Source organism: Eubalaena glacialis, chromosome 7, assembly GCF_028564815.1.
Source record: "Eubalaena glacialis isolate mEubGla1 chromosome 7, mEubGla1.1.hap2.+ XY, whole genome shotgun sequence".
NCBI lineage: Eukaryota > Metazoa > Chordata > Mammalia > Artiodactyla > Balaenidae > Eubalaena > Eubalaena glacialis.
In genome coordinates this window covers 78,581,969-78,606,565 of record NC_083722.1, presented here as the reverse complement: position 1 = coordinate 78,606,565, position 24,597 = coordinate 78,581,969, and the positions used below count along the sequence as shown (strand labels likewise).

General features: G+C 43.3%; 1 protein-coding gene across 1 annotated transcript in view; it reads right to left on the bottom strand.

Moving 5' to 3' along the window:
* CACNA2D3 (calcium voltage-gated channel auxiliary subunit alpha2delta 3) overlaps window positions 1-24,597 on the bottom strand; it is a 791,777-nt gene that overhangs the window by 196,856 nt on the left and 570,324 nt on the right. The window contains exons 15-17 of the mRNA XM_061195439.1: window positions 18,963-19,034; window positions 17,422-17,502; window positions 7,980-8,054 (exon numbers count right to left, since the gene is read on the bottom strand). Coding sequence (XP_061051422.1) covers window positions 7,980-8,054; window positions 17,422-17,502; window positions 18,963-19,034 — 228 coding nt within the window. The remainder of the gene's footprint in view (window positions 1-7,979; window positions 8,055-17,421; window positions 17,503-18,962; window positions 19,035-24,597) is intronic.

Here is a 24,597-nt window from a genome sequence, read left to right as displayed (position 1 = left end):
CCTCTCCCGCTATCAAGAACTCTTGCTTTGCTCAATGAGTTCCCTGTGGGCAGAGACATTCTTCTACCTGCTTCTATGTCTCCATCAGCTAGCACAGTGCCTGACTTGAGGAACATCTGATGAATGTTTGCAGGCCAGCAGGAGGGCAGAGGCAGGGGCGGAAAGAAAGGAGGGCTTGACCAATCACATGAGCTTCAAGTTTTGCGTCCAATGTAGCAAGGACTCAGTAAATGTTTGATGAGTAAACATGTGACACCTGCACTTCTCATTTACTGTAGGAAATTGGTACCCAGATATTTAGTCACCAGCATCCTTCAAACATCATCAAAATCACTCAATAAATATTTACCAACCACGCCCTCGATACAGCAGCAAAGTCACAGGAAGTCACAAGGGATGGGGCAGGAGAGGCTGAACATACAGACCTTTCCCAAGAGTGATAAGTGATCCTGAGGAAACTAAAATAGGGGATGTGATGGGGAGTGATGGAGGAGATGTGTGGCTCCTTCGGTCAGAGAGCAAGGATGCCTCTCTGTGGGGGTGACATCTGAGATGAGACATGGAAGCTGAGAACAAGGCAGTCACAGGTGTATCCGGGACAAGATTCCAGGTAAAGGGAAGAGCAGGCACAAGGATTTGGAACAGAAAGGAGCTTGGTGTTTCTGAGGAATGGACAAAAGGGCCGGAGTATACCTGGAGCATGGTGGGTAGCCACACAACTCTGGCAGGTCAGAGAGGTGAAGCCAGATCTGGCAGGGTGCTGGGATCATGGCCTGGAGTTTGGGTTTTACTATAAATGCCAAGGGAAGCCAGACCATCTGAGTGATGCCTGTGAAAGCCCCTGCTGACTGCTGAGTGAATAATGCTGGGGTGGGGGATGGGGTGAGGGGGGTACAAAAATAGGTGTCCAGAGCAGAGCTCAAAGGGAACTGAAGTCATCCAGGAAAGACAGGACAGAGGCCCTGTCAAGAGTGACAGAGGGGAGTGGACTTGGGGTGCATTTTGAACCAATAGGACATGAGGGTGGATGGCATGGGGAGGGGTCCAGAAAAAGTCAGTGCTGGAGGCCACACCCACACCCGTTGAACTAAAAAGAACCCTTAGCATTTGCAATGAGTGGGTGTGGATGGGAAGAAGAAATGAAGGAAGATTAGTTGAGGCATTCCTGGTCCAAAAATTACACAAAAAAGAAAACGATTAGATGTGTGGGATAGAAGCTAGTCCTTGCATGATTGAGGACCTGCATCATGATATAAAAGTCACATTTAAACGTCACATTGAACTTTTTGGGAATGATACAGAATCTCCTCACATGGCCCATTGCTTGAACTAAGTCAGTGGACTTCAACAAAGATTCTGATAGCGGTCCTTCCTTTCACGCTCGCATTTAAACTGGTGTTTGATATGCGCTGTCTGCTTAGCATTTAACATATTTACACGTGTCCATAGGAATGTCCATTTCATTCCTTATGAGAGGACTTTGGCATAAGAATATTTACATTTATTAGCATGTTCACGTGTCAATCTGTGTTATCAATGACCTTCTGCCAGGGTCCATCTATAACCCATGTGCAATAGCAAAAGGGCACAGAAAAATGAACTGCCTGGGCGTCCATGAGAACAAAGATACAGAATCAACATTTGGAGTGGGGCGGGGACAGTCAAGGAGTAACACAGGGACTTGCTGGTGACATCAGGCAGAACTCAGGCTGTGGGAAAAGCAACAACATTAACTTCCAGAGGGAGTGGGGCAATTCTGTAATGAGAAGATGACTGTTATCTGCAGAACTTGGGCTCGTTAAAGAGTTAAGCTGAGTTTGACAGAACAACAGAAACGGTTTGGTGTCTGAGTATTCTGATGTAAATAACCTGACAGCTCAGTCTGCCCACCCCCTGGCCTGGGCAGCACAGTTTGGTTTAGGGCATCTACATGGGTTAGGTGGGAAACCGTGGGGCTGAAACAGGCAGAGCCAATCTATCCTGACTATCGACTCGATGACCTTGAATTCCAGACAACTCCCGACAGCCTGGGAGGCCACAATGGAGGAGACTACGTAGCCCCTGACTGTTTGCACAGACTCCCAGGATGAAAGACTGGTGGTAGTGGTGGAGCTTGTTCTAATCCACTTTAAGGAAAGAGGAGGTGCTACCATCTGTTTACACTCTAGACTGGGTTTAAAACATCTGGTTCAAAACGTCTGGCTACACTCTAGACTTGTTTTGTTCCATAGGGCAGCCTCAAGCCACATGTGGCTCTTGAGCTCCTCAAATGTCGGAATTGAGATGTGCTGTGGGTGTAAAATATATGCCAGCTTTCAAAGATTACTATGAAAAAAATGGCCAATAGCTCATTAATAATTTTTATATTGATTGTAAGTTAAAATAATGTGATTTGGGATATACTGGGTTAAATAAAATATAGCCTTAAACTTAATTTCACCTATTTCCTTTTTAGATGTAGCTACTAGAAAATGTTAACTTACACAGGCAGCTCATGTTTGTGGCTTGCATTACATTCTTCCTGGACAGCGCTCGTCTAGACAGATTCTCACTATAATCGCCTGATGATGACCCTGTTATTCATCCATGTGGCTGCAAAGACCAGGCTTCTCGGTCACTCCATCCTCCAGCCACTCTGCCTCCCATTTCCTGAAGAACCAACCAACGTAGCACAGTGAATTTAGCACATCCAAACTGATCTGGGGGCTCCTGGTTCTGGCTCTTTCTAGTCATTTTACCACCTTATCACTTGGTGTCTCACCTTCCTGTTTGTAACATGGGGATATGCACTGCCTCATGGAGAACCCCAGCTCCTCAGCCTGGCACCCCCAGTTGTCTACAATCTGACTCCAGGCTGCCTTCTAGACCCACCTTCCACCCAGGCCTGCCGTCATGCACACCCTTCCCTTGAGCCTCTGGGCCTTTCTACTACTCCAGCATCCTAGGCTTGCTATTAAATTAGTTAATGATTAAAAGCCTTAAGAACTGAAAACACTTTGAACAGTGTCTGCCACACAAAAAGGAATCAACGAATGTGAAAAATATGACTAAGACCAACAACAACAATAACAAATACAAAATTCATCTTCCCTAGTTGTGTCTATGGTTACTCTTACACCCTACATATAAAATCGCATCCATTCTATTTGATTTTGAGCTCTCTGAGGTGGGGCACTTCTCTGCAACCACTCCAAGCAGCTTGCTCAGCCCTAGAACATGGTGGCCATCTAGCAAACGTTGAGGGAAGGAATGAAGATTTCTCTCCATCGTTCCCAACTTCCATCTCATCCACCACTACGCCCAGTGGCCCATGTGACTGGCTAATTTTCATCCAGAATAGAAACCCTTCAGCATCCTTCCTCATCTTCTGGGCTTGAAGATACAGAGCAAACAGCTTTTGGCAAATGTCAACGTGGGTTTCGTGGAAGTGAGTCCTAGATTTTGCCTGCCCCAGGCTCCTCTGTGGAGGCTTGCCTGTGCTGTGGCTGCTGGAAGGGAGCCTTCTTTGTGTTCTCTTGGTGGTTTGACTAGGCCCACATTCCAGGCCTCCTTGGGAAAGGCAATCAACTCAGATGTCCCTTTCTTCTAAAACCGAGGGGCACATGGATTACCAAAATCTCAAAGAAAATAAGATCATGGCAAAGGTGGTCCCTTCCTAGTCTTATCTCCCTCAATGCTCTGTACGGCAAAAGAAAAAGAGATATTAGGGGCTCCACATTTTAAGAAAAATTCATAAAGCTCTCAGAGACATGGGAAGAATAAAGTGCAAGAAGAATCAATTTAGACAGTAACTCTAAGTAACTATGCTTTGAAATAGTTTTAACCTGAATGTTAAAGAGGGGCAGAGAACAAGAAAAAACTTCCAGATGTTTAATAACTACTAAAAAAGCATTCCTCAAGGTCTGACTTGAATCCTTCTTGCTGTGCTACTGTCCTATTCCCCACCCGTGATATGGCCCCCAGCCCACGTTAAGATAGCTCCATCAGCCCCCAGTCTAACACACGGGACCCAGCACACCGGGAACCGGGTAAATGTTTGTTGAATCAACATCGGTTAGTCTACCAGAAGTCACAAGCAGGTGGCAAGGACAGAGTGGCTGAGAAACACTTGGACAAAGACTACAGAGAGCCCACGTATCAACAGAAAAGTCTTACTTGAGCAGCTTTGCCAATTAAACCAAAGCCAGTCTGCTGAGTAAGGCTCCTACATCTGAGCTGTTTTTGGAGACACTTCATGATTCACACCCAAATCATACAAGATGAAAGAAAATACTGGATAAAATCAAGCCAAATATTAAGTTTGGGGGGAAAATTTTATTAGACAAATAAGAAAAATATTGGTATTGTGCTTCAGGAAACCCACTTCTTTCCTCTGCCTGCAGGGGCAGAAACAATCTCAGAGGCAGATGGAGAGGGAATAGGAGTTATTTTAAGTGAGTCTTCTCCATCCTCTGCACTGGCCACAACCTCCCACTCGCACCCACCGTGCTAAGCTAGCAGCCTTGGCCAGAACCCAGGGGAGCATCCATTTGTAACAAGGATTCGATTATATGGCTGGGCTTGGAGAAGGCCAATCAGGTTGGAGTGAGGATTCCCTGCCCGAGCTGGCCAAGGAAGCTGCTGGCGGCTGGCTCTCCCCAGCCGTGCGTGAGGGTCTGACCGGGTGCATTTACATCTGGTGCAGACACCGGGTTTCTGGGGGAAGCACTCCAATTACATTATCCCGAAGGACCCAAAGTAAGAGAAAAGCGAACAGTGGCTTTGGAGGATTCCTTCCTCCATTCCCCTCCTGAGTTCCTCCTCTGTGCTGAGTGGCTGGTGGTGAGGGAGAAGGAGGGATGAAGCTTTCTGCTTCTGTTGCTCACGTGAACAAGGCAGAGAGAAACAAACCACTTGTATGTGCCAGAGCTGGGGTTATTCCCCCCATGTGGATTGATTCTTAACTGTCATTCTTCAGTTACTGCAGCTGCTAGTATATCCTTATTGCTACTCTGAAAACAAACAGACAACAATAGCAACAACAACAAAACCCTTCGGTTTCCTCACGTGGTAGGGCTCCACAGAACATCCCAGTGTAGCTACTGTCTGCTTGTCTTCTAGCTCAGAGTTGGCCCAGAAAATTGGGTGTGTGTGTGTGTGTGTGTGTGTGTGTGTGTGTGTGTGAGAGAGAGAGAGAGACAGACAGATACAGAGAGATAGAGGGAGGGGGAGAGACAGCAGGCATAAACAGGCTTAGCTGAGGTTGCACAGACTAAGTTGATACCAGGTTCAAAGTAGAACTGCATGCAGACTGCATGATTCCAAGGACTCTGTATCTATTCACTTGTTTGTGTGTGTATACAATCCCTCACCAATGTTTATCATAATAATCTGAACCAATTGAATAATAAAAAGTGTTCTTTAAATCCACCCCCACCCCCAAGCATCCACCACCACCATGTCCTCCCAACCCTTATAGCAGCCAGGCATAGTTCAATAAAATCAATAAAACACAAACAGGGTGCCGTATAACCGCCACTGTCCGCAAAATGTCCTGGGGCCTGCTTTGTCACACAAGGCTCTTTACTTGCATTATCCCATTTACACTGACAACCAGTAATATTATATACATTGGTTATGGCAAGATTACAAGAGAAAATGATGCTCAGAGAGGCTGTGTGACTTGCCCAAAGTCACACAGCTGGGATATGGCAGGACCAGGAATCAAGGACAACTTGTGTACTGCTGAAGTGGAATTCCTTCCACGTCACCGCTGTCTTTTTCCCAGAAAGAAAATGCAAAACTCAAGGCAGGGTCAACACTCACTACTGATCACATTCATATGGGTTAGTTCATGTAATCCTCAATGGTGGGCATCACGCCAAACCTCTTCTAAATATGTCAGGGCCTCAGGGTCACAGACTGATAAATGGGATAGATGGCTCACTGACCTGGCCACTCCTTATGTTCTTACCATGGATCAATTGCAAAATGCTTCATCTGGTTTGGGCTTGGGTTCTCACAAGTGAGATGTGCAGCATTTGCTTGGGTCACCCCATTTATGGGAATTTGACCCTAGCTACCATTTCCAGTGAAATCATTCAGTGCAATGTTTCAACGGTGAGAAGAACAGAAATGACTTGTATTTGTGAGTATTTGCACTGTCAGGAGATGATCAGTGTTGACTGGTTGGCCTGTTTTTATAAGAGTCTTTTGGCTGCCCTCTCAGTGGCCACAGCTCTGGAAAGTGCATGAGATGGATTATTTGCAAACAGACCATTTGCTGCATGACCAGGAGATATAAAAGACCAGAAAGACTTCGTGAGTTGACTGTGCAGATGGGAGCTGCTCACTTCCATTGCTATAGAGAAAGGAAAGGTACCTTGGTGACTTCTGACATCTGGTTCCATTTTGTTCCTTCTTTAAAAGCTGATACATAGAAAGTTAATTCATTCACTACCGGAAGATCCAGGTTTGATTGTTTCATTTACTCTGATCCACTCCAACTTGGAATAAATAAGCACTAGGAGCCCATACTCAGCCACACCAAATACATAACTCCTACCACCCACCAACAGGCAACCCCAACTGGAAGGCTTAGAAATGGGTAATGTGCTAAGCTTTTTAAACTTAAATATGTTTTTAGACTTAAATATCCTTAAAAAGTTAGTAGCTTTTTCAATCAGACTTTTCAATGATTCTGAGTTATGTTTGGAATTAGCTAACCAGTTAACTCAACCCTTTTTTGATAAAAAGATTGTTGAAGTCAAGTATTACCTTAAGTCCCATCCTGAAGCATGCATATGGGATCCACATGATGTGGCCATGACTCCATTAATACCAGGGCAATTAGAGCAAAGTTGGATGATGATGGAGCTAAAACATGGACTTTTTCTAAACAATGATTCAAGCGAGAAGCAAACTGGTCCCCACGATGTTTCACCAATAAACATTTGCATAGCAGGCACTGCTGCTATTTTCTAATTTTGATGAAAGGGAAAAAGACATGTGGGGTGGATGTGCGTGCGTGCTGCGTGCGTGTGTGTGTGTATAGCTATAGGAAATGAACTACACTTTCTTAACATTCAAAAGCAGAGTTTACTATATTACTCTTTATACTTTTATATCTTCTTTAAAATTAGCTAACCACAGACCGAAAGGGATGTCCTTTTTTCAACACATTACAACTAGTCCAGGATGGCAAACATGTGGTGCACTCACTGCCTGTGCCCCTCCAGAGTCCACAGTGGACCAGGGCCTCCTATCTGACAAGGCTGGCTGCCCTTCAGAATCCTCCTCAACACAGTGCTCCAGGCAGCCTCTCCCCAGGGATCAGAATGGACCGTGATATTCTGGGCTGTCCTGGATTTGACCTAACCCCACTCACTTCAGAGAGAGTGAAAACGATGCTGAAAGAAAATGGTTTACACGTCAGCTCACCAAACAATGCTACTGGATACAGCTTAGGCAGGACAAGGAGAAAATCTCAACTGTTTCAATTAAACACAAAAGGTACTGTTGAATACCTTCAAGGCAGCAGGCACTGGGCTTGGGTAATGTATTTTGGGGGCAAATCCCATCAGAATGAATTTCCAGGGATCTTGGATCTAATCTGTTGTACCAAATGTAACTTTCAATAAGTTGGTCTCAGACTGAAGTGTTAGAGACCATTTGTTATATAAAGGTGTCTATTATGATGGGTTTCAAGCTGTCCAGAGTTTAAAATTTTTCCATATATTGGCAGATGTGAAATAAATATATAAGTACATATAGATATATATGGATTTATATATAAAACCATGATAGTAAATATATTTACCCTACATTATTTACATATTTTATGTCAAAATGCTAGTTATAAACTATTAAAACAACCTTTTAGAGACGGTATTATGAATTGAGCGTTTCAAGTGAAAACTGCAAAGTGTAATTACTGTAGAACTGAAGAAAATCTTTTAAAATCATAAAGGGATAAACACAGAAATAAGTATGTCTCTTACCAGTGGTCTGAGTTCTGGATGCGTCAGGATATATCCATTATTTGTGATTGCAAAGGCATAGCCGTGAATCCCTAACTGTAAGAAGAAGTGAGAAAGAAACCTTCATTAGCTTGCTCCCTGGTGAATTCACAAAGCCGAAAGCAGCCCGACATTCAGTAATTTGCAGCTTAAACTTGGCATTCATAACCCTTATCAGCACAATATTTCATTAAAATGAATGCAAGGCGCTGATCCTTGACATTTGGTGGAAATGAAGACCTGTCACAGGATAAGCTCAGCAAATAGCACAATTTAAAATGTCACAGACCCACGTTGGCATCCAAAGCCCTTACTTTGATTTATTTAAAACAAAAACAATTACAGTTTTTAAAAAGCAAGTGGCTAATGTTTCTGGAGACCCTATGTCCAAGTGAACAGAATTCTGTCAACCTGGGTGTCTTCTCTCTACCTGAGATAAGGCAAGAGGGGCCTCCCTCTGAGGCACATCTAGGCTCCCTACAATTCCACACCCCTAGGGGCCATCGCAAGCATGCACTCTCCTAGGCAGTCATTTTCCATAATTCTTCAAAGATAAAAGTGTCCCCACCAGCCTATATAGGAGCCTGCCAACCCTTTTTATATCCTTTCGTCTTTAAATTGTGAGGCTGCCAAGCTTTTCCATGCATGCTTCCATCGACACAAAGCCTGGGTAATTTTCTATGCAGAGCCTCACTTAATTTATGTTTTCTGACTAAATGGGACTATGGGAAATAGTTTGAGAGCAATGAAATGTTTTACTAGCTTTAAAAAGTATGTAATCAAATTTAACACTGCACTTATTTAAATAATAATCCCAGCTTTTTGACAATATTTCTATTACACAGTTGACTGCACCCATTGGCTACAATAAATTTACCTACAAATCATTCATGTATTAAAATGGCCTCTGGCATAGAACCCATACTGATCTCTCTCTCTGAAGAAAGAAAATGTAACCCACTTTTGCCAGAGCAGTGAAAGGGGAGAAGAAAAAGAAATCCTCTGTTTTTTTCCAACGAGTTATTTCATAGTTCTGAGCCCTCACTGTTACTTTTCTTGGAAATTCTCTGCTGCTCACATTCTTGAATATGATACTATTAAATGATCCAGACAACAGAGTTTACAAACCAAGAATGACCCTGTCTGCTTGTTAGCTTAACGTCAAGGTGATGTGAAATTAACTTCAGAGAATTTAACACCAGAAATTAAAAGTTTTCCTTGCATTACATAAAGTAAATATGCACGTGGTAGTCAAGGGCAACAGGCATTTTCTTCTGGAGTTACCTTGCAAAGCAAGTCTTAATAAGATTCTACTTGATTCTAATGATAAAAGTGTATTTCATTATGCTGTGAAAGATAAACCAGCTATCCTCTGAGATGTATATCGTCTCTTTCATCTTGTCTCTTGGAAAAAATGTCAGACACAGTCAACACTGCATTAATTACCTTTATTTATGTCCCAGTTTAATATGGACTGCAGGGGTCAAAAAGACTCAGAGAGTTTGACTTTTTCCATTAAAGGCAAAAGTGGTATTTGGTTGGAAATTCAAACTCACAATGAGACCAAACAAATAATATTTTATAGTCAACTAATACATTCAGTGCCTTCTAATTTACATTCCTTCACTTCTTGGTTTGCTTGTAGGAAGTAATACTCAAAAGAAGGTAAAACTCCATGCATATGCCCCCCTAATGCCCTCTACTTTTCTTGTGTCAAAATGATAATAATCAATTATTTGTGAGGTTGACTATAAGTAATCAAGGCATCGGTCAAGACCTTTAATTATTTAATGCCTGTCTCCCTGCCAGAATATAAGTTCTGTGACAGCCAAGGTCATACCATGTGGTTATGGAGGGGTGGCTGGGATGGAGGGACGAGGGGTAGAGAAAGGAGAAAGCAGAAAAGGAGGAAGGAGGGAAACAAAAGAAACTGAATTGAGTGCAGATCCTACAAAGCTATCCTAAACTCTCTGCTTCCTCCCTGGGATGCAGAGACTGAGCTGACCTTCCCACACAATGTCCTCTACTCACTGTTCAACTGCCATCTCTACTTCCTTGCTGCTCACTCATGCCCGACCCTACTAGAGTCTGCCTCTGCTGTGACCCCGCGCCTACCAAGATGCCACCAGAACCCCTTTCTTTACAGTTGCCAGTGGCCTCCTAACTGCCAAACCCTATAGAAAGCTCTCTCTCTTCCTGGTTGTATTAGCCGACTGCCCCCTCCTCCTTGACACTCTTTAGTCCCTCAGCTGCCAGGACCCACACTTCTGGGTCTCCTCCCTTTCATAGGACCCTCATCCTCCACCCACCCTGGAAGCACTCATTTTCCCTAAGTTTCTGTCCCCAGTGTCCCTTGTCTGCTTTAGCTCTCTCTCCCCCAACACGATTCATTAACCACCTGGATGCTGTTGATCTCCAGATCTGTGCTCCAGCCTTGGCCTCTCCCCTCAGTAGCAGATCCCAGTATCCAAGTGTGTGTCGGCCATCTCTGCCTGCACATCCCACAGGCGCCCCAGACTCACCCAGTCCAGCATGGTGGCTCTTTCCCTTAGCGCTGCTCTTCCTGCTCTTCTCTCTCAGTTGGTGGCACCACCAACCACCCAGACTCCCAAGCTGCAAACTCCTTTTTCTCTTTCATCCCCAACTTCTTGACCTAAGTAATTACTAATTTTTCCTCCAGAAATCACTCAGATTCAACTCTGTTTCCCCACCCTACCATTCATGTAGATTTAATATAACAGATTGCCATAATGGTCCTACCTGCTCTTCCTGCCTCAAAGCTTGGCCCCAACAAAGTCATCCTTCAGATTAATCAAAGTCAAAGGTAACTCTGACTCTGTTGCTCCCCTTTATAAAACCCACTAAAGACCTCTTTCATGTATAAGATAAAATCCATGGGCCCAGCCATCAAGTCTCCCTGGGGTCTGGCCCCTACCTAGTTACCCAGCACTGCCTTCTTTGACTCATTGTCTCTCAAGGGCACACGACAGCGACACCACCACCCCTGCAGTTGTTTTCTCCCACTCAGACTTTTACTCACACAGTGTGAGCTGCCCAGAGCACTGCTCCTTCCCATCTCCCCTGAGCTAATTCTCACCCATGCTATGAGCTCAGCCTCAGGATCTTCTCCTATAAAAGGTCTCTCCTGTTGCACCGTCCTTTCCATACCATGTCTCCATAAAACCCTGAGAATTTTTTCCATTATTACCTTCACCCTAATACATGAAAATGCTACACTTACTTTTCTGCCTGCTTCTCAACCCTAGCTGGTTGTCTTTCTTTCCTCTGCCTTGCCCTAGATAAGGCAGCACCTCCCCCATAAGAATGGGCTCTTTGTGGGGAAGGAATCATCTCACTCATTTCTGACTTCTCCAGTCTCTAGCATAATGTCTAACACATGACAGGTGCTCCAGTTAAGGTTTGCATGTATTTAAGACATTCACTACTTTACCCAAATATTACCTAGTTCATCTTTAAAGTTTGAGCAAAAGTAAATATTGAACATGAGCTGAAAAGTAGAAGCTGATTTGCTATCGGAGGTACATAGTCAGTCCTCCTCAAGCCTGTACCTGAGAAAGTCTACTGACATTCAGAAACTATCTGGTTAACATCCTTCCCAGGAGAACAGTCTGAGAAAATAACATCAGAATGTTTTGTTGGTTGGTTGATGGCATATGGATATAACCTAATGTAGATGTAAGGACAGAAACTGAGCAAATCTCAAAACACATTCTGTGGATGAGTCTCTCAGAAACCTTAAACTTGTGTATGGCAATGTCCAACATTTGTTTTGGGCCCCAAATCAATATACAGATGAAATCTCTAATTTTTGTTTCATCTGAAATAGAACCAGTCTTCCTGTCCATTCTAATGTGCAGTCCCATGGAGTAATAAGAGAACAGATGGGACACAAGGCCTTCCAGCACTTGGGGCTGCCAAAGGGGCCCTCGTCCTGAATCATACTCTTCTGGAGGCCAGGAGCCTCGAGATCCAACAGCCCGGGAAGGAGGTGCTTCCCTTCCAAGTGCAGAGACTTTGGGCTAATGAAGTGAACCCAATTATAAAATGGCTCATTACATTAACAGGGGCTGTGGTGTCCAGAAATTATTGCTGGGGTGTCTGGAATTCTTAATAAAAAGTACAGGAAGTCCGATTGCCTGTGGGAAAATCTATGAAGCTAAGGGAAAAAAAAGAATTCTATCTTCTGGGAAAACCCCAAGAGCAGACTCGTCTTTACAAGGTGTTAGTCAAGAGAAAAAGGTGTAATTTGCACTCTGCTCCCTGGAGCTCTCCTCTCCTAGATGAGACAGCCATGTTCAACCATGGCTCACTCTGCCTGCCATGCACACCTTCTTCCCAAGGCTCTTGTGGGAACCAGAGGAAGGATAACTTAGATTAAGGTATGTCATAGCTGGGTCTCTCGTTCCCAGACCTTAGGAAAAGCCTAAAACAGAAGTGCCTGTATTTCAGACACCGCTGGTTAATTTTCTGTAGCTGATCTTCCTCTATCCCCTTATTATACTTTGTTTCATTTATCTTTTACTAGCTGAGTTATACTGAGAAAGTTATTTCACGTATCCTCATCTAAAAACGGGGCCAAGGGGTACCCACTTCATGGGAGTGTAATAAGGATTCAGTGGGAATAGTGGATATAAAGCACTTTTACCATACCAAACACACAGTAAAAAGTTCAATGAGTGTTTTATTGTATTATTTTAGCTACTAATATTATTTTTAATATTTTAACTATTATTTAAACTATTACTATTATTGTCCTTTATTGTTCCTAATGGCTCTAGGGTAATAAAGGCTAAAAGTTTGGATTGCTAGTTGTGAGACTTGGCGAGATATTTAAACCTTCTGAGCCTCTGTTTCTTTAGCCAAGGGTAATAGCAGTGTCTACCTATTATTAAGTGAGATAATGCTATAAAGAGCTTAGTACATTGCCTAGTAGAGGAAGCTTTGAGAAACAGACTCACAGGGTAACTGTTATCAGTTCCTATATGTTCACATATTGATTTCTTTCTTGATTTACTGGGCATATATTAAATAGTGGCCTTATATATGGGCTTCTACAACTTCTTATATGGTGCAAGAGGATTAAGAGTGGTAAGGAAGGTGGGATGCCCTTCCTTAAACAGTAAGCCAGCAATTCTGGGCACCTAAGTCTGGGGATTTCAATAAAAGTAAAGTCCACTTTAGGGGCCTCAAATACCTCCCTAATCCCCTGAGTTTCCATCTCCGGGCAGCTATACTGTTTCCAACATGTGCTTATGTGAGTTTGGATCAACCAGATGTCCTATCATGCTCTGGAAACTTAACTTCAACTGTAAAAGCCTTGTTGTTGAATGAACCAGGTTGTCAGGGCTCCAGGGTGACAGTAGGAAGACTCTTGTCATCTCAGTAAACCCAATCAGGAAAGTTCTTTTGTTAAGGAGGCCACCTTTTGTAAGCCTGGACACCTGATTTTAGATTAGAGTTCATTTCCTCTTATCATGAAGGTAGCTTTCTAATTTGATCACCTAAATGGAATTAGCATATGGGAAGAGACATGCCTTGCTTGTTTAAAGAAGTTTCCTCTTCTAGGAGTGGAGCATTGCTAAGGATCAGCTAGGAAGTGCTGGGAAGAACTTAACCTTCTGGGTTCTCTGAGAAGCCTGGGCCAACAGGTGAGGGTGCAGCATGGGCTTATGGAGGGTGGTGATGGCGCTGATGTCCAGGGCTAAGGGGAGCCCTAGGAGGCAGGGATACATACTGAACAATCCCCCATGGTCCTCACTCCTCAGCCCTCCATCATTTTCCCATGGCCTATTTTGCTTTCTTAGGAAAAACAGTGTAGAGCGAGATGATTTTAGGTGGCATATAGGGCCTGTGTTAAACTTTATAGCCAGAACCACTAGTAAGAGTCAGCCCTTTTAAAACTTTCTTCCATCCTTCTAATTATATCAAAAAGAAGCTTTCCATTCGTATATCTTTAACATTTGCCTTTAATACTAACTTAAAAGAAAAAGAGAGAATAGACTTCAAGTTCAGAACCTTGGAATCAATCAATTATTTAACACTATTATTTTGTTTTTATATATATATATTTTTTAAAGATTTATTGATTGATTGATTGATTGATTGCTATGTTGGGTCTTCGTTTCTGTGCTAGGGCTTTCTCTAGTTGCGGCAAGCGGGGGCCACTCTTCATCGCGGTGCGCGGGCCTCTCACTATCGTGGCCTCTCTTGTTGCGGAGCACAGGCTCCAGATGCGCAGGCTCAGTAGTTGTGGCTCACGGGCCTAGTTGCTCCGTGGCATGTGGGATCTTCCCAGACCAGGGCTCGAACCCGTGTCCCCTGCATTGGCAGGCAGATTCTCAACCACTGCGCCACCAGGGAAGCCCTGTTTTTATAATTTTTTTTACAATTATCTTCTATAATGCAAATTGACACTGGCTTTTCTTTTTAGAAATGATGTGTTTCCTATCAAAATTTAGTTAAGTGAAGAAAGTTTCAGGCTGATTTACAAGTGAAGTATTAAGTAAATAATGGTACAGAGAGTATATGAAGTAGTATGTGAATGGCTTAGATCTGCTCTAAGAATGTGGTTCTAGGCTCAAATCACACTCACCACTTCCTACTTATGTAGCCCTGAGCTCTGTGAACATAAGCCCTGCAAACCTGAGTTTCCTTATGAGTAGAATGGATACAACAGCACTGCACTTTCCTGAGGAAGGTTTCACAACGTGATGAGGGTAATGTTCTTTGCACAGCACCGAGTACTGGGCAAATGTTATCTGCTAATATTATACCTTGAGACATCCCATTTCGTACCACAAAATGGTGCTTTTTTAAATAGGTGTTTTCTGCACCTGTCACTTTGCATCCAGCCCTCTGAGGGGTGACCTGATCAATTTGGCTGCAGTCATCCATTTAGCTGACTTGCTTGGATAAGGGTTTGCTGTGATGCCTGGTGATCTGTTCTCTTGCTCTTACCCTGGCCCTCTGTCAAAAGGTGGACCTATCCTTGTCGTCAAACTTAAGAATCTTGCCTAACACACATGACCTTGTATCATAAGCCTTTCCCCGTGTCTTTCAAAATTCTTGGAAAACCCCATTTTCAAAGGTGGCTGAGGATCCCAGCATGTGGTTGCCTAGTCCATTGTTCAGTTAACCCATCGTTCTGTTGGGCATTCTGGGTTAGCAAAGGATCAGTGGATGTGAAGCCACAGGTGTCAGAATCTGGGGTAGGAAAGGTGTCAATAGCTCTCTGCAAGCAGTACCCCCTGTGGAAGAGGGCTGCAGGTACCAGGGGCTGGGGGTCAAACCTGTCCTCTTGACTAGTGTGTTACCATTGCTCCTGACTGATGACAGTGGTCAATGCTTCATACAAGTCTACAAGCAGGTTCTATTGTTATCACCATTGGACAGAGAGGAACTAAGGATTTGAGAGAGTTGTCCATACCCAGCTCCTCAGTGATGGAGCTGAACTCCAAATGTATCTGCTTCCAGAGCACTAACCACTGCCTCTTCCTGCCAAGGCCCAGGAAGTAGGGCCTCTCACAACTGTGGTGAGGCAGGCTCAGCACATCAGGGAATGAGGTGGTAAGGGAGGGGGCCCTGCCAGTTAGCCAAGAATCTCAGATTCCCAGCCCAAAGGAGCTTGCCTTCCTCCAGATGGGAACAAAAAGAACCCTCGTCAGTCTGTGAGTGGGCCAGAGATGGAGATGGGCGAGCTGGTCTGCTTCGTGCTGGGGGAAGAGGGGACAGGTATGGTTTCAACCCTTGTGCAGTCAGGGGAACCATGTCAGTCCATGAACTCCTCCTAGGACAAGGAGCAGGGGCTGCTTTCTGCCCCCCTGCACTCCCATGCATGCATACACAGAGACGGCTCTTGGGCAGTTCCACAGCACTGGGATAGGGCTTAAGGGGACCTTCCTCTTCTCACCTCTTGATTTGCTTTTCTGGGGAGCCCCCACTAGGGAACAGGTGAGAGTTTTCTGCATGGGGTTCAAGGACTCTCTGGGCCATCTTTTTAAAAGGAAAACCTGGTCATGTTACTCCCCTGGCTAACCTATGTATCAGAAAAATATAATGACCATATCTCAATTTACGACTTCACATGTGGCTGTTCAGGCTGAGATTAGAAGAGATAATTAAGAAAAAGTGCCAGTCAAATGAAATTTTAAAAGATCTGTTCAGTAATTGTGCAGGTGGTACAAAGAAAAGACAATGTGTTACGATGGTGAGAAGCAAAAGGCTGAAGCTGGGACAACACTGCTCTAAAGGTAGTGGAGTGTGAACCTGACTTGGATGGAAACCAGGCTCCTGGCATGTCCGTTGCTCTAATTTCGTTAAAGTGCTTATTTAACCATAGCAGCCAAAGAACATAAATACCAAGTAATATCATCCCTATGGACCACAAAATGGTTACTGCCACCATGTCCCCTTCATAGCAACTTGCCACCTCCTGCACCCAGCCTAGGTGGCAGTGCAGTCTGTCACTGTGTGTGCCTGCCTGCCCCAGACAGGGCAGATCCAATCCGCGGACCTCTGGGAAATCATGTGGAGCTTGGGATGCTTGTTCTCATGGAAAGAGGTTGGGCTGCGGGTGGCACTGGGATGACCCATTAGAGCCCCTCTTTCCCCAAATGTGGAAGAACTAAATAAACCAAAAGAGTAGTTCTGGGAACAGAGTGTTGGGAATACAGCCAGGTAAGGGGGAAAGCATGTCCCTCTCTCCCGAGGCAGGGCTGGCCTCACAGGCAGAGCTGGTTCTAGCATATCCACCCCCCGCCCCACCCTTTTCTGAGCCCTTTCCATCTAGTGTTTCTTTTCCATGTTGTTCTGAACTCCCAAGGCAGTGGCCTACCAAGGCCTGCCCTAATCTCTTTGTTCCAAAATTACCTACTACACCCTCTCAACTATCCCCAGAATTTAAAACAAACTTACAATTCCCTTAGTGCCATAGGTTTAATGCAGCATTAGGAAAGGAATATTAATTTGTACCCCATCACCTTCCAAGATAAAGGGAATACATAGTCGAGAGTCAGAGACCCCTTTTCTTTGTGCCTCACTGGGTTCCTGTTAAGAAGTAACAGATTTTAGAGGGTCCTCAGATTGGGGTGAGTCAAGATTGGCTTAGAAAACCATCAGAGATTTAAGACCTGTGGAGAACTGCACAGACTTGTGTAGATTTCCACAGACTCACACAAACCTGGGTAGGCACATGTAGACCTAATCAGACCTGCCTGGACTATTATTATTCTAACAAAACAAAACAAAACAAAACAAAACAAAACAAAACAAAACAAAACAAAACAGAGCCCTCTAGAAAGACAGTAGAAGGGCCTCTTTCCTTCCTGTTTTCCTTGTCACTATGGCAGGTTGTGAAATTATCTTGTGCATTTGGCCCTTGACTATTAATTACGTGATGCATTACCTTGTATTTGGGGATGGTCTTCAGAAGTTCTTTCACTGGGACATCTGTGCCGACCACACCCAGAAGAATGCCTTTTGATCTCTGTTGAAAAGAAACATTAAACAATACCAACAATAGTATGTTAATTTGGTAGAAGAAATAGAACCTCCTGAAAAGCCACACACCATAGATCACTGTCTGGTGCCTTCTTCAAACTGAGAGAGATTGAAGATTAACCTGGATCTCTGTGAGGGAACCTCTTCTATTCCCCATCCGCTACCCAAAATATTCCTAGGCAAGAATGGTAGCTTCTCAGGCCAAACATTACCTACTATATATCCCTCAACACACACCCATGCCAAGACACCCTAAAAACCATTTTCTTCTCTCTCCTGAAAATCAAGAATCTTAAGAAGCTAAGGACTTATGATCATTAATCAGTTTCTCTTATGGAAACTTTTTATAGGAAACACTTAACATGTTAACTACTTTCTCAATTTACACTGCCATCTGGTGCCCATGAGAGAGAGACTAAATAGCCAGAGAAAGATGCAATAACCCTAACACATTTTTAGCAGCAAGTTGGAATCAAGGACTAAGGGGAAGGAATAGGCCTCCAGGGTCCCAGGTTCCAAGGTCAATGTGGTGTACTAAACTTTCTAATGTCAGAAAGGGCCTTCTAGAAGAAAATACACATCACTGTTGTCTGTTGTTTCCCCCCAATTCAAGTGTCCCCAGAACCTCAGGCTGTGTTATTTGGAAATAGGGCCCTTGTAGATGTAATTAATTAAGGATCTCAAGGTAAAATCATCCTGGATGTAGGATGGGGCTTATATCCAATGATTTGTGTCGTTATAAGAAGAAGAGAGGACAGAGAGATAAGGAGAGAAGAAGGCCATGTGAAGACAGAGGCGGAGATTGGAGTTATGCTGCCACAAACCAAGGAACTTCTGGGGCCACTGGAAGAGGCAAGGAAGGAGTCTTCCCTAGAACTGACTCCTTGATTTTGGACTTCTAGCCTCTGGAATTGTGAGAATACATTTCTATTGTTGTAAGCCATCCCGTTTGGGGCACTTTGTTGCCACAGCCCTGGGAATCTAATTCAAGGCTGGTACCTGTAAATCAGAGAGAGGTTAACCCACCACAATCAAGGATTCTTTCTGGGGGTTTCCTTCCCCTGGTCATTTAAACACTTAAATTTTGGAAAAGTGCTACAAACTGTAAAATGATGCCTGCTTGAATTCCTCTCATCTATTCTTTTTTTTCTGGCTGTGCCGGCTCTTAGTTGCGGCATGAAGGATCTAGTTCCCTCATCAGGGATCAAACCTGGGGCCCCTGCATTGGGAGCACGGAGCCCTAACCACTGGACCACCAGGAAAGTCTCATCTCTCATCTATTCTTGATTTCATGATGATACCAGCAGGATTAAAAGTGAGGAAAAATTATACACCCTCCATCCTTAAATTAAATGAGTAAATAAAGGGCACCAAAGCTTGAGTCAGAGGGGGTCTGAGATAACAACCCTCCTAGCATCAAGTAGGAAATCCAGTCACTGTACTCACAGTTTCGTTCTGCTTACTAAACACAGGCATGGCGACCGTGGTCATCAGGACGGGGCCCTGATCATTGGCAAGCTGGATGGAGACAGAAAAGCCAGTTACCTGAGAATGATCCGGGATAAATAGTGCTGGAGGCCATACCCTTTGACTATCTCATCCTTTCCTGACCAGGGGCTGTTGGGAATGGACCAGGGTCCACTCGAGCCTTTATAGCATAGGTGGGAGTGCCACATTCCTCCACCCTGACTTGTAGGTGAAGATCCCAGCCCCTCCTCCCCAGCAGGGGAAACAACGTCAGTTACCATCAGTCACTCCAGCTGATCTGTTTACTGCATTCAGCTATTTGAGTTCAAATAAAGCCCTGTTTGAATCTCAGTGATTCATTTTATTTTATTACTACAGACTGATTTTACTGTTTTACTTTGCAGACTTTTATGTTCAATATGTGCAATATTAATGCTTCTCCTTAATCTGGAAATTGAGGATCAGAAAGCATGAGCATAAGGGGTTTTACGAGTTGCCCCTGCTGGAAACAATGGAATCTGGAAGCATTTATTCTCCCCAAGGTAGCTGAGTCATGGCCTTTTTGAACTTCTGCGTATCTCTGTATGCCAGTCCCAGATGGAAAACAAACAAAATAAAAACAAAATAAAAAAATAATTTGATCAGCTCATCTTTAAATCACTGGTAAGAAGCTGAACATCCCTCCCGGAAGAACAACCCTTGAAATTTGGCACATAATACACTTCTGTAACTCACTGAATTGCATACAAATGCATTGAGACCACCATCACATCCGTCCTTCACAACAGTGTTAGGAGAAAGGCAGGAACCCCTACTCTGCCCCATTAACAAATGGGGAAACTGAGTCCTGGACCACAGTAGGCTTTGGTCCAAGACAAACCTCGCTCTAATTCTCAGCTTTGAATCTTTATTAACTGCATTATCTAAGCCTTCATGTCCTCATATGAAATAATGCCAACTATTCCCCAGCATTGTTGCCATGACGATAAAATGTGAAACTGCCCAGCAAGGTACCTGGCATCTGCAGGTGCTCAAAAGATGCTAGTTTCCTTTCCCTGCCTTCAAGGTCACATGGCTAGCAAGTAGCAGAGTCTCCAGTAAGATCAAAGCATGTGGCACAGCGGATAGAGACCAAAATTGGCAAGTCTGGTGGGAGAGGTTTACTTCCTGGTTTCACAGCCCATTCAAGCTTCAAATGAAGCAATCTGTGAATAAGAATCCACTATCTTCAGTCTAGAGTGTTTTCTGATGTTTGGGCACTTCTCTGTCACTTTAATTCTATAGAAAAAGCAGGTGTTGCTCCCTCAGTCTTCTTGGGAAAAGGCCTTATAAAGAGAAGATCCTAAAATTTAGAGGTCCCTATGGACTGAGGTCCCCACGGACTGACTGGCCTCCTGAGAAAAGGTCATTAAACTCAGTCAATCCTCTACCAGTCTTGTTCTTCCAATAGGTTATTTGAGCAATAGGACCTCATTACTTGTAATGTGGTACACAGAATGGCAGTACCTCTGGCACCTGAGTGCCCTAGAAATGCATAATCCCAAGCCCTCTCTCGATTCTCTGAATCTGAATCTTCATTTCAATAGTTAGTATGCATATTAAAATCCAAGAAGCACTGTTAAAAGGCAATGCTTTCCACCATCAATAACCATGACAGTTAAAGAGAAACTTATATGTGTTGGGAAAACTCCTAACAGGGATAGAGGAGGCCATGTTTTTATTAGTTTTACCTCTATATCAAGATGGGCCTATATTCCTCCATGACAAGCAAAACAACACAAGAATCTCAAGATCCCTCAAGGACTGGGAATTCATGATGTGATGGTTAATTTTATGTGGCAACTTGGTTAGGCAACGGTGCCAGCTGTTTGATCAAACACCAGTCTAGATGTTGTTGTGAATGTATTTTTTAGATGCGATTAACATTTAAATCAGTTGGTTTTAGAGATGGCCAAAATGGTGGAGTAGGAAGACCCAGAGCTCACCTGCTCCAAAGGACACACCAAAATTACAACTACTTACAGAGCAACTATCTATGAGAACAGACTAAAGATAGCAGAAAAGATTTTCCACAACGAAAGACATAAAGAAGGAACCACAACGAGATGGATAGGAAGGGCGGAGACGTGGTAAAAGTCAAGACCCATACCTCCAGGTCAGCAACCTACAAACAGGAGGAATATCACAATCGTAGAGGTCCTCCCCAAGGAGCCAGTGGTCTGAGCTCCACAGCAGGCTCCTCATCCCAGGGATCCTACACTGGGAAGACAAGACCCCAGAACGTCTGGCTTTGAAAACCAGCAGGGCTTATGTTTAGGGGAGCCATAGAGTTACAGGACATGGAGGCTCTGCTCTTAAAGAGTGCTCGCAAAATCTCACACTTTCCAAGTCCCAGCACAGAGGCAGTAGTTTAAAAGAAGCCTAGGTCAGACCCATTTGCTGACCTTGGAGAGCTTCCTGGAGAGGCAGGAGGCAATTGGGACTCCCCCTGCAGATAGAGATGCTGGCAGCAACCATTTTCAGGAGCTTGTTCCACAACAACACTGGCACTGGCAAGCCCCATTTTGGAATCCTCCCTCTAGCCTAGAGCAACAGGGACCCAGCCCCACCCAACAGTGGGCTGGTGCCACCCTGAGCACCTTGGGGCTGTGCAGAGAGCCACATGCAGGGATAGAGCTGGAGGGATCATGCTCCCTCATTTCAAACTATACTACAAAAGGTACAGTCATGAAAATATTATGGTACTGGCACACAAAAAACGACACATAGATCAATGGAACAGAATAGAGAGCCCAGAAATGAAACCACACTTATATGGGTTCATTATATGAATAATTATATGGGCAATTAATCTATGACAAAGGAGGCAAGACTATACAATGGGGAAAAGACAGCCTTTTCAATAAATGGTATTAGGGAAACTGGACAGCTACATGCAAAAGAATCAAACTGGACAGTCTCACATCATATACAAAAGTAGACTAAAAATGAGTTAAAGACTTAAATGTAAGACCTGAAATCTTAAAACTCCTAGACAAAAAACAGGCAGTATGGTTTTTGACATTGGTCTTAGCAATTTTTTTTGGATGTGTTTCCTCAGGCAAGAAAAACAAAAGCAAAAATAAACAAATGGGACTCATCAAACTAAAAAGCTTTTACAGAGCAAAATAAACTATCAACAAAAAAGAAAAGGCAGCCTACTGAATGGGAGGAGATACTTGCAAATTATATATCCGATAAGGCGTTAATTTCCAAATATACAAATAACACATACACTCAACATCAAATAAACAAACAACCAGACTGAAGAATGGGCACAGGACCTGAATAGACGTTTTCCCAAATTAGACAAACAGATGGACAACAGGCACATGAAAAGATGCTCAGCATCGCTATTACAGAAATGTAAATCAAAACCACAATGAGATATCACCTCATCCCTGTTAGTGAATGGTTATTATCAAAAAGATAACAAATAACAAGTGTTGGTGAGGATGTGAAGAAAAGGGAACCCTCGTGCACTGTTGGGGTTGTAAGTTGGCGCAGCCACTGTGAAAAACAGTATGGAGGCTCATCAAAAAACTAAAAATAGAACTGCCGGGAATTCCCTAGCGGTCCAGTGATTAGGACTCCATGCTTTCACTGCTGAGGGCTCAGGTACAGTCCCTGATCTGGGAACTAAGATCCCACAAGTCACGTAGCACAGCCAAAAAATAAATAAATAAATAAAAATAGAACTGCCGTATCATCCAGCAATTTCACTTCTGGGTAATTACCTGAAGAAAATAAAAATACTAATTCGAAAAGAGATATGCACACCAATGTTCATTGCAACGTTATTTACAATAGCCAAGATATGGAAGCAAACTAATTGTCCATTGAGAGATGAATGGATAAATAACATGTGATATATACACACAATGGAATATTAGTCAGCCATAAAAAAAAACTTGCCATTTGTGACAACATGGATGGATCTACAGAGTATTAAGTGAAATAAGTCAGAGAAAGACAAATACTGTATGATCTCACTTATATGTAGAATCTAAAAAACAAAACAAACAAACAAAATAAAATAAAAACAGACTCACAGAAACAGAACAAACAGATGGTTGCCAGAGTGGGGGGCGGGTGGGAGCGAAATAGGTGAAGGGGCTGAAGAGATACAAACCTCCAGCTATAAAATAAATAAGCCACGGGGATATAATACACAACATAAGGAATATGGTCAGTAACATAATAATTTGTACAGGGACAGATGGTTACTAGACATAGTGATGATCATTTCATAATGCTTGCAAATCACCATGTAGCACATCTGAAACTAAGATAATGTTATATGTCAACTATATTTCAATAAAAAATTAGACTTTGATAAAGCAGATTATCCTACATAATCTGGGTGTGTTTTATCCAATCAGTTCAAGGCCTTAAGAGAAAAAAAGGTTCCCCAAGGAAGAAGAAATTCTGCTTCCAGACTGCCTTCAGACCCAAGACTGTAAAATTCCATCCTGCTGGAATTTCCAGCCTCCCAACCTGCCCTACAGTTTTTCAGATGTGTCAGCCCCCCACATTCATGTGAGGCAATTGCTTAAAATAAATCTCTCTCTCTCTCTCCCTCCCTCCCTCTCTCCCTCCCTCCCTCTGTGTGTGTGTATGTGTGTGGGTGTGTGTATACTTACCTTACATTTAAGAAAATAAATACATATATATCTCATATGGTTCTCTTTCTCTGGAGAATCCTGAGTAATACACATTGTAATCATGTAATCTATTATTTGGGACAGCCTTATTTTGGTGTTAGTATAAATAAACAAACTTGATGTATCATATTAAGAACCAAATAATATTAACTATGAGATGACGCTGACAGTTATTGTTGCCAGGAACCAAACCAACTGGTATATAACAGTTTGTGGAACCATGGTTCCAACATCTTGCTAAAAATACTTAAAGTATACTATGGCCATCAATGGGGGCATGCAAGGCCATTTTCAAAGGCAGAACCAACCCACGATAAACATCTCCCTCAGAATCAGAAATCTTCCCATATTCTGGCTCTTTGATTAATCCTTAATGCTACAAAGAAAACTGAGTTGAGCTGATCCATAACCCTGGGCAACTTCCACTTTGCAACTCAAATCAAAATTTCAAGCAATGCCAACATGTATCACGGATAAGATCAAAACATATCATTGACAATAATGAGAAATGAAGTTTTTTTCCTGCAAACAGTAAAAATCAGTTATAAATCACTGGTACGTGTCCTGGCATAAATACAAGATCACGGGAAACTAACTTCCAAATATTAAGGCCAGGATATAGTAACAACTTCACTCAGGGGCTAATTCCAAATATAATTACTGCATCGTTACTTAAAATTTTCAAAAAACCCATAATATTACATTTGTACAGAAACCACTCATTTTTAACCAGCCCCAGGTAAACAAGGGAAATGCAGTGAACTCAGTCTAGCCACTGCTATGAGCTCACATGTTCCTCTTTCAGGGACAGTTCTGGCCCAGATTTGCACTGGCTTGGCCAGAACCCTAACCTGTAGCCTTTCTGATGTTATACCAGCTCATCAGTATGGTCATGAGGGCTGGCAGCACTC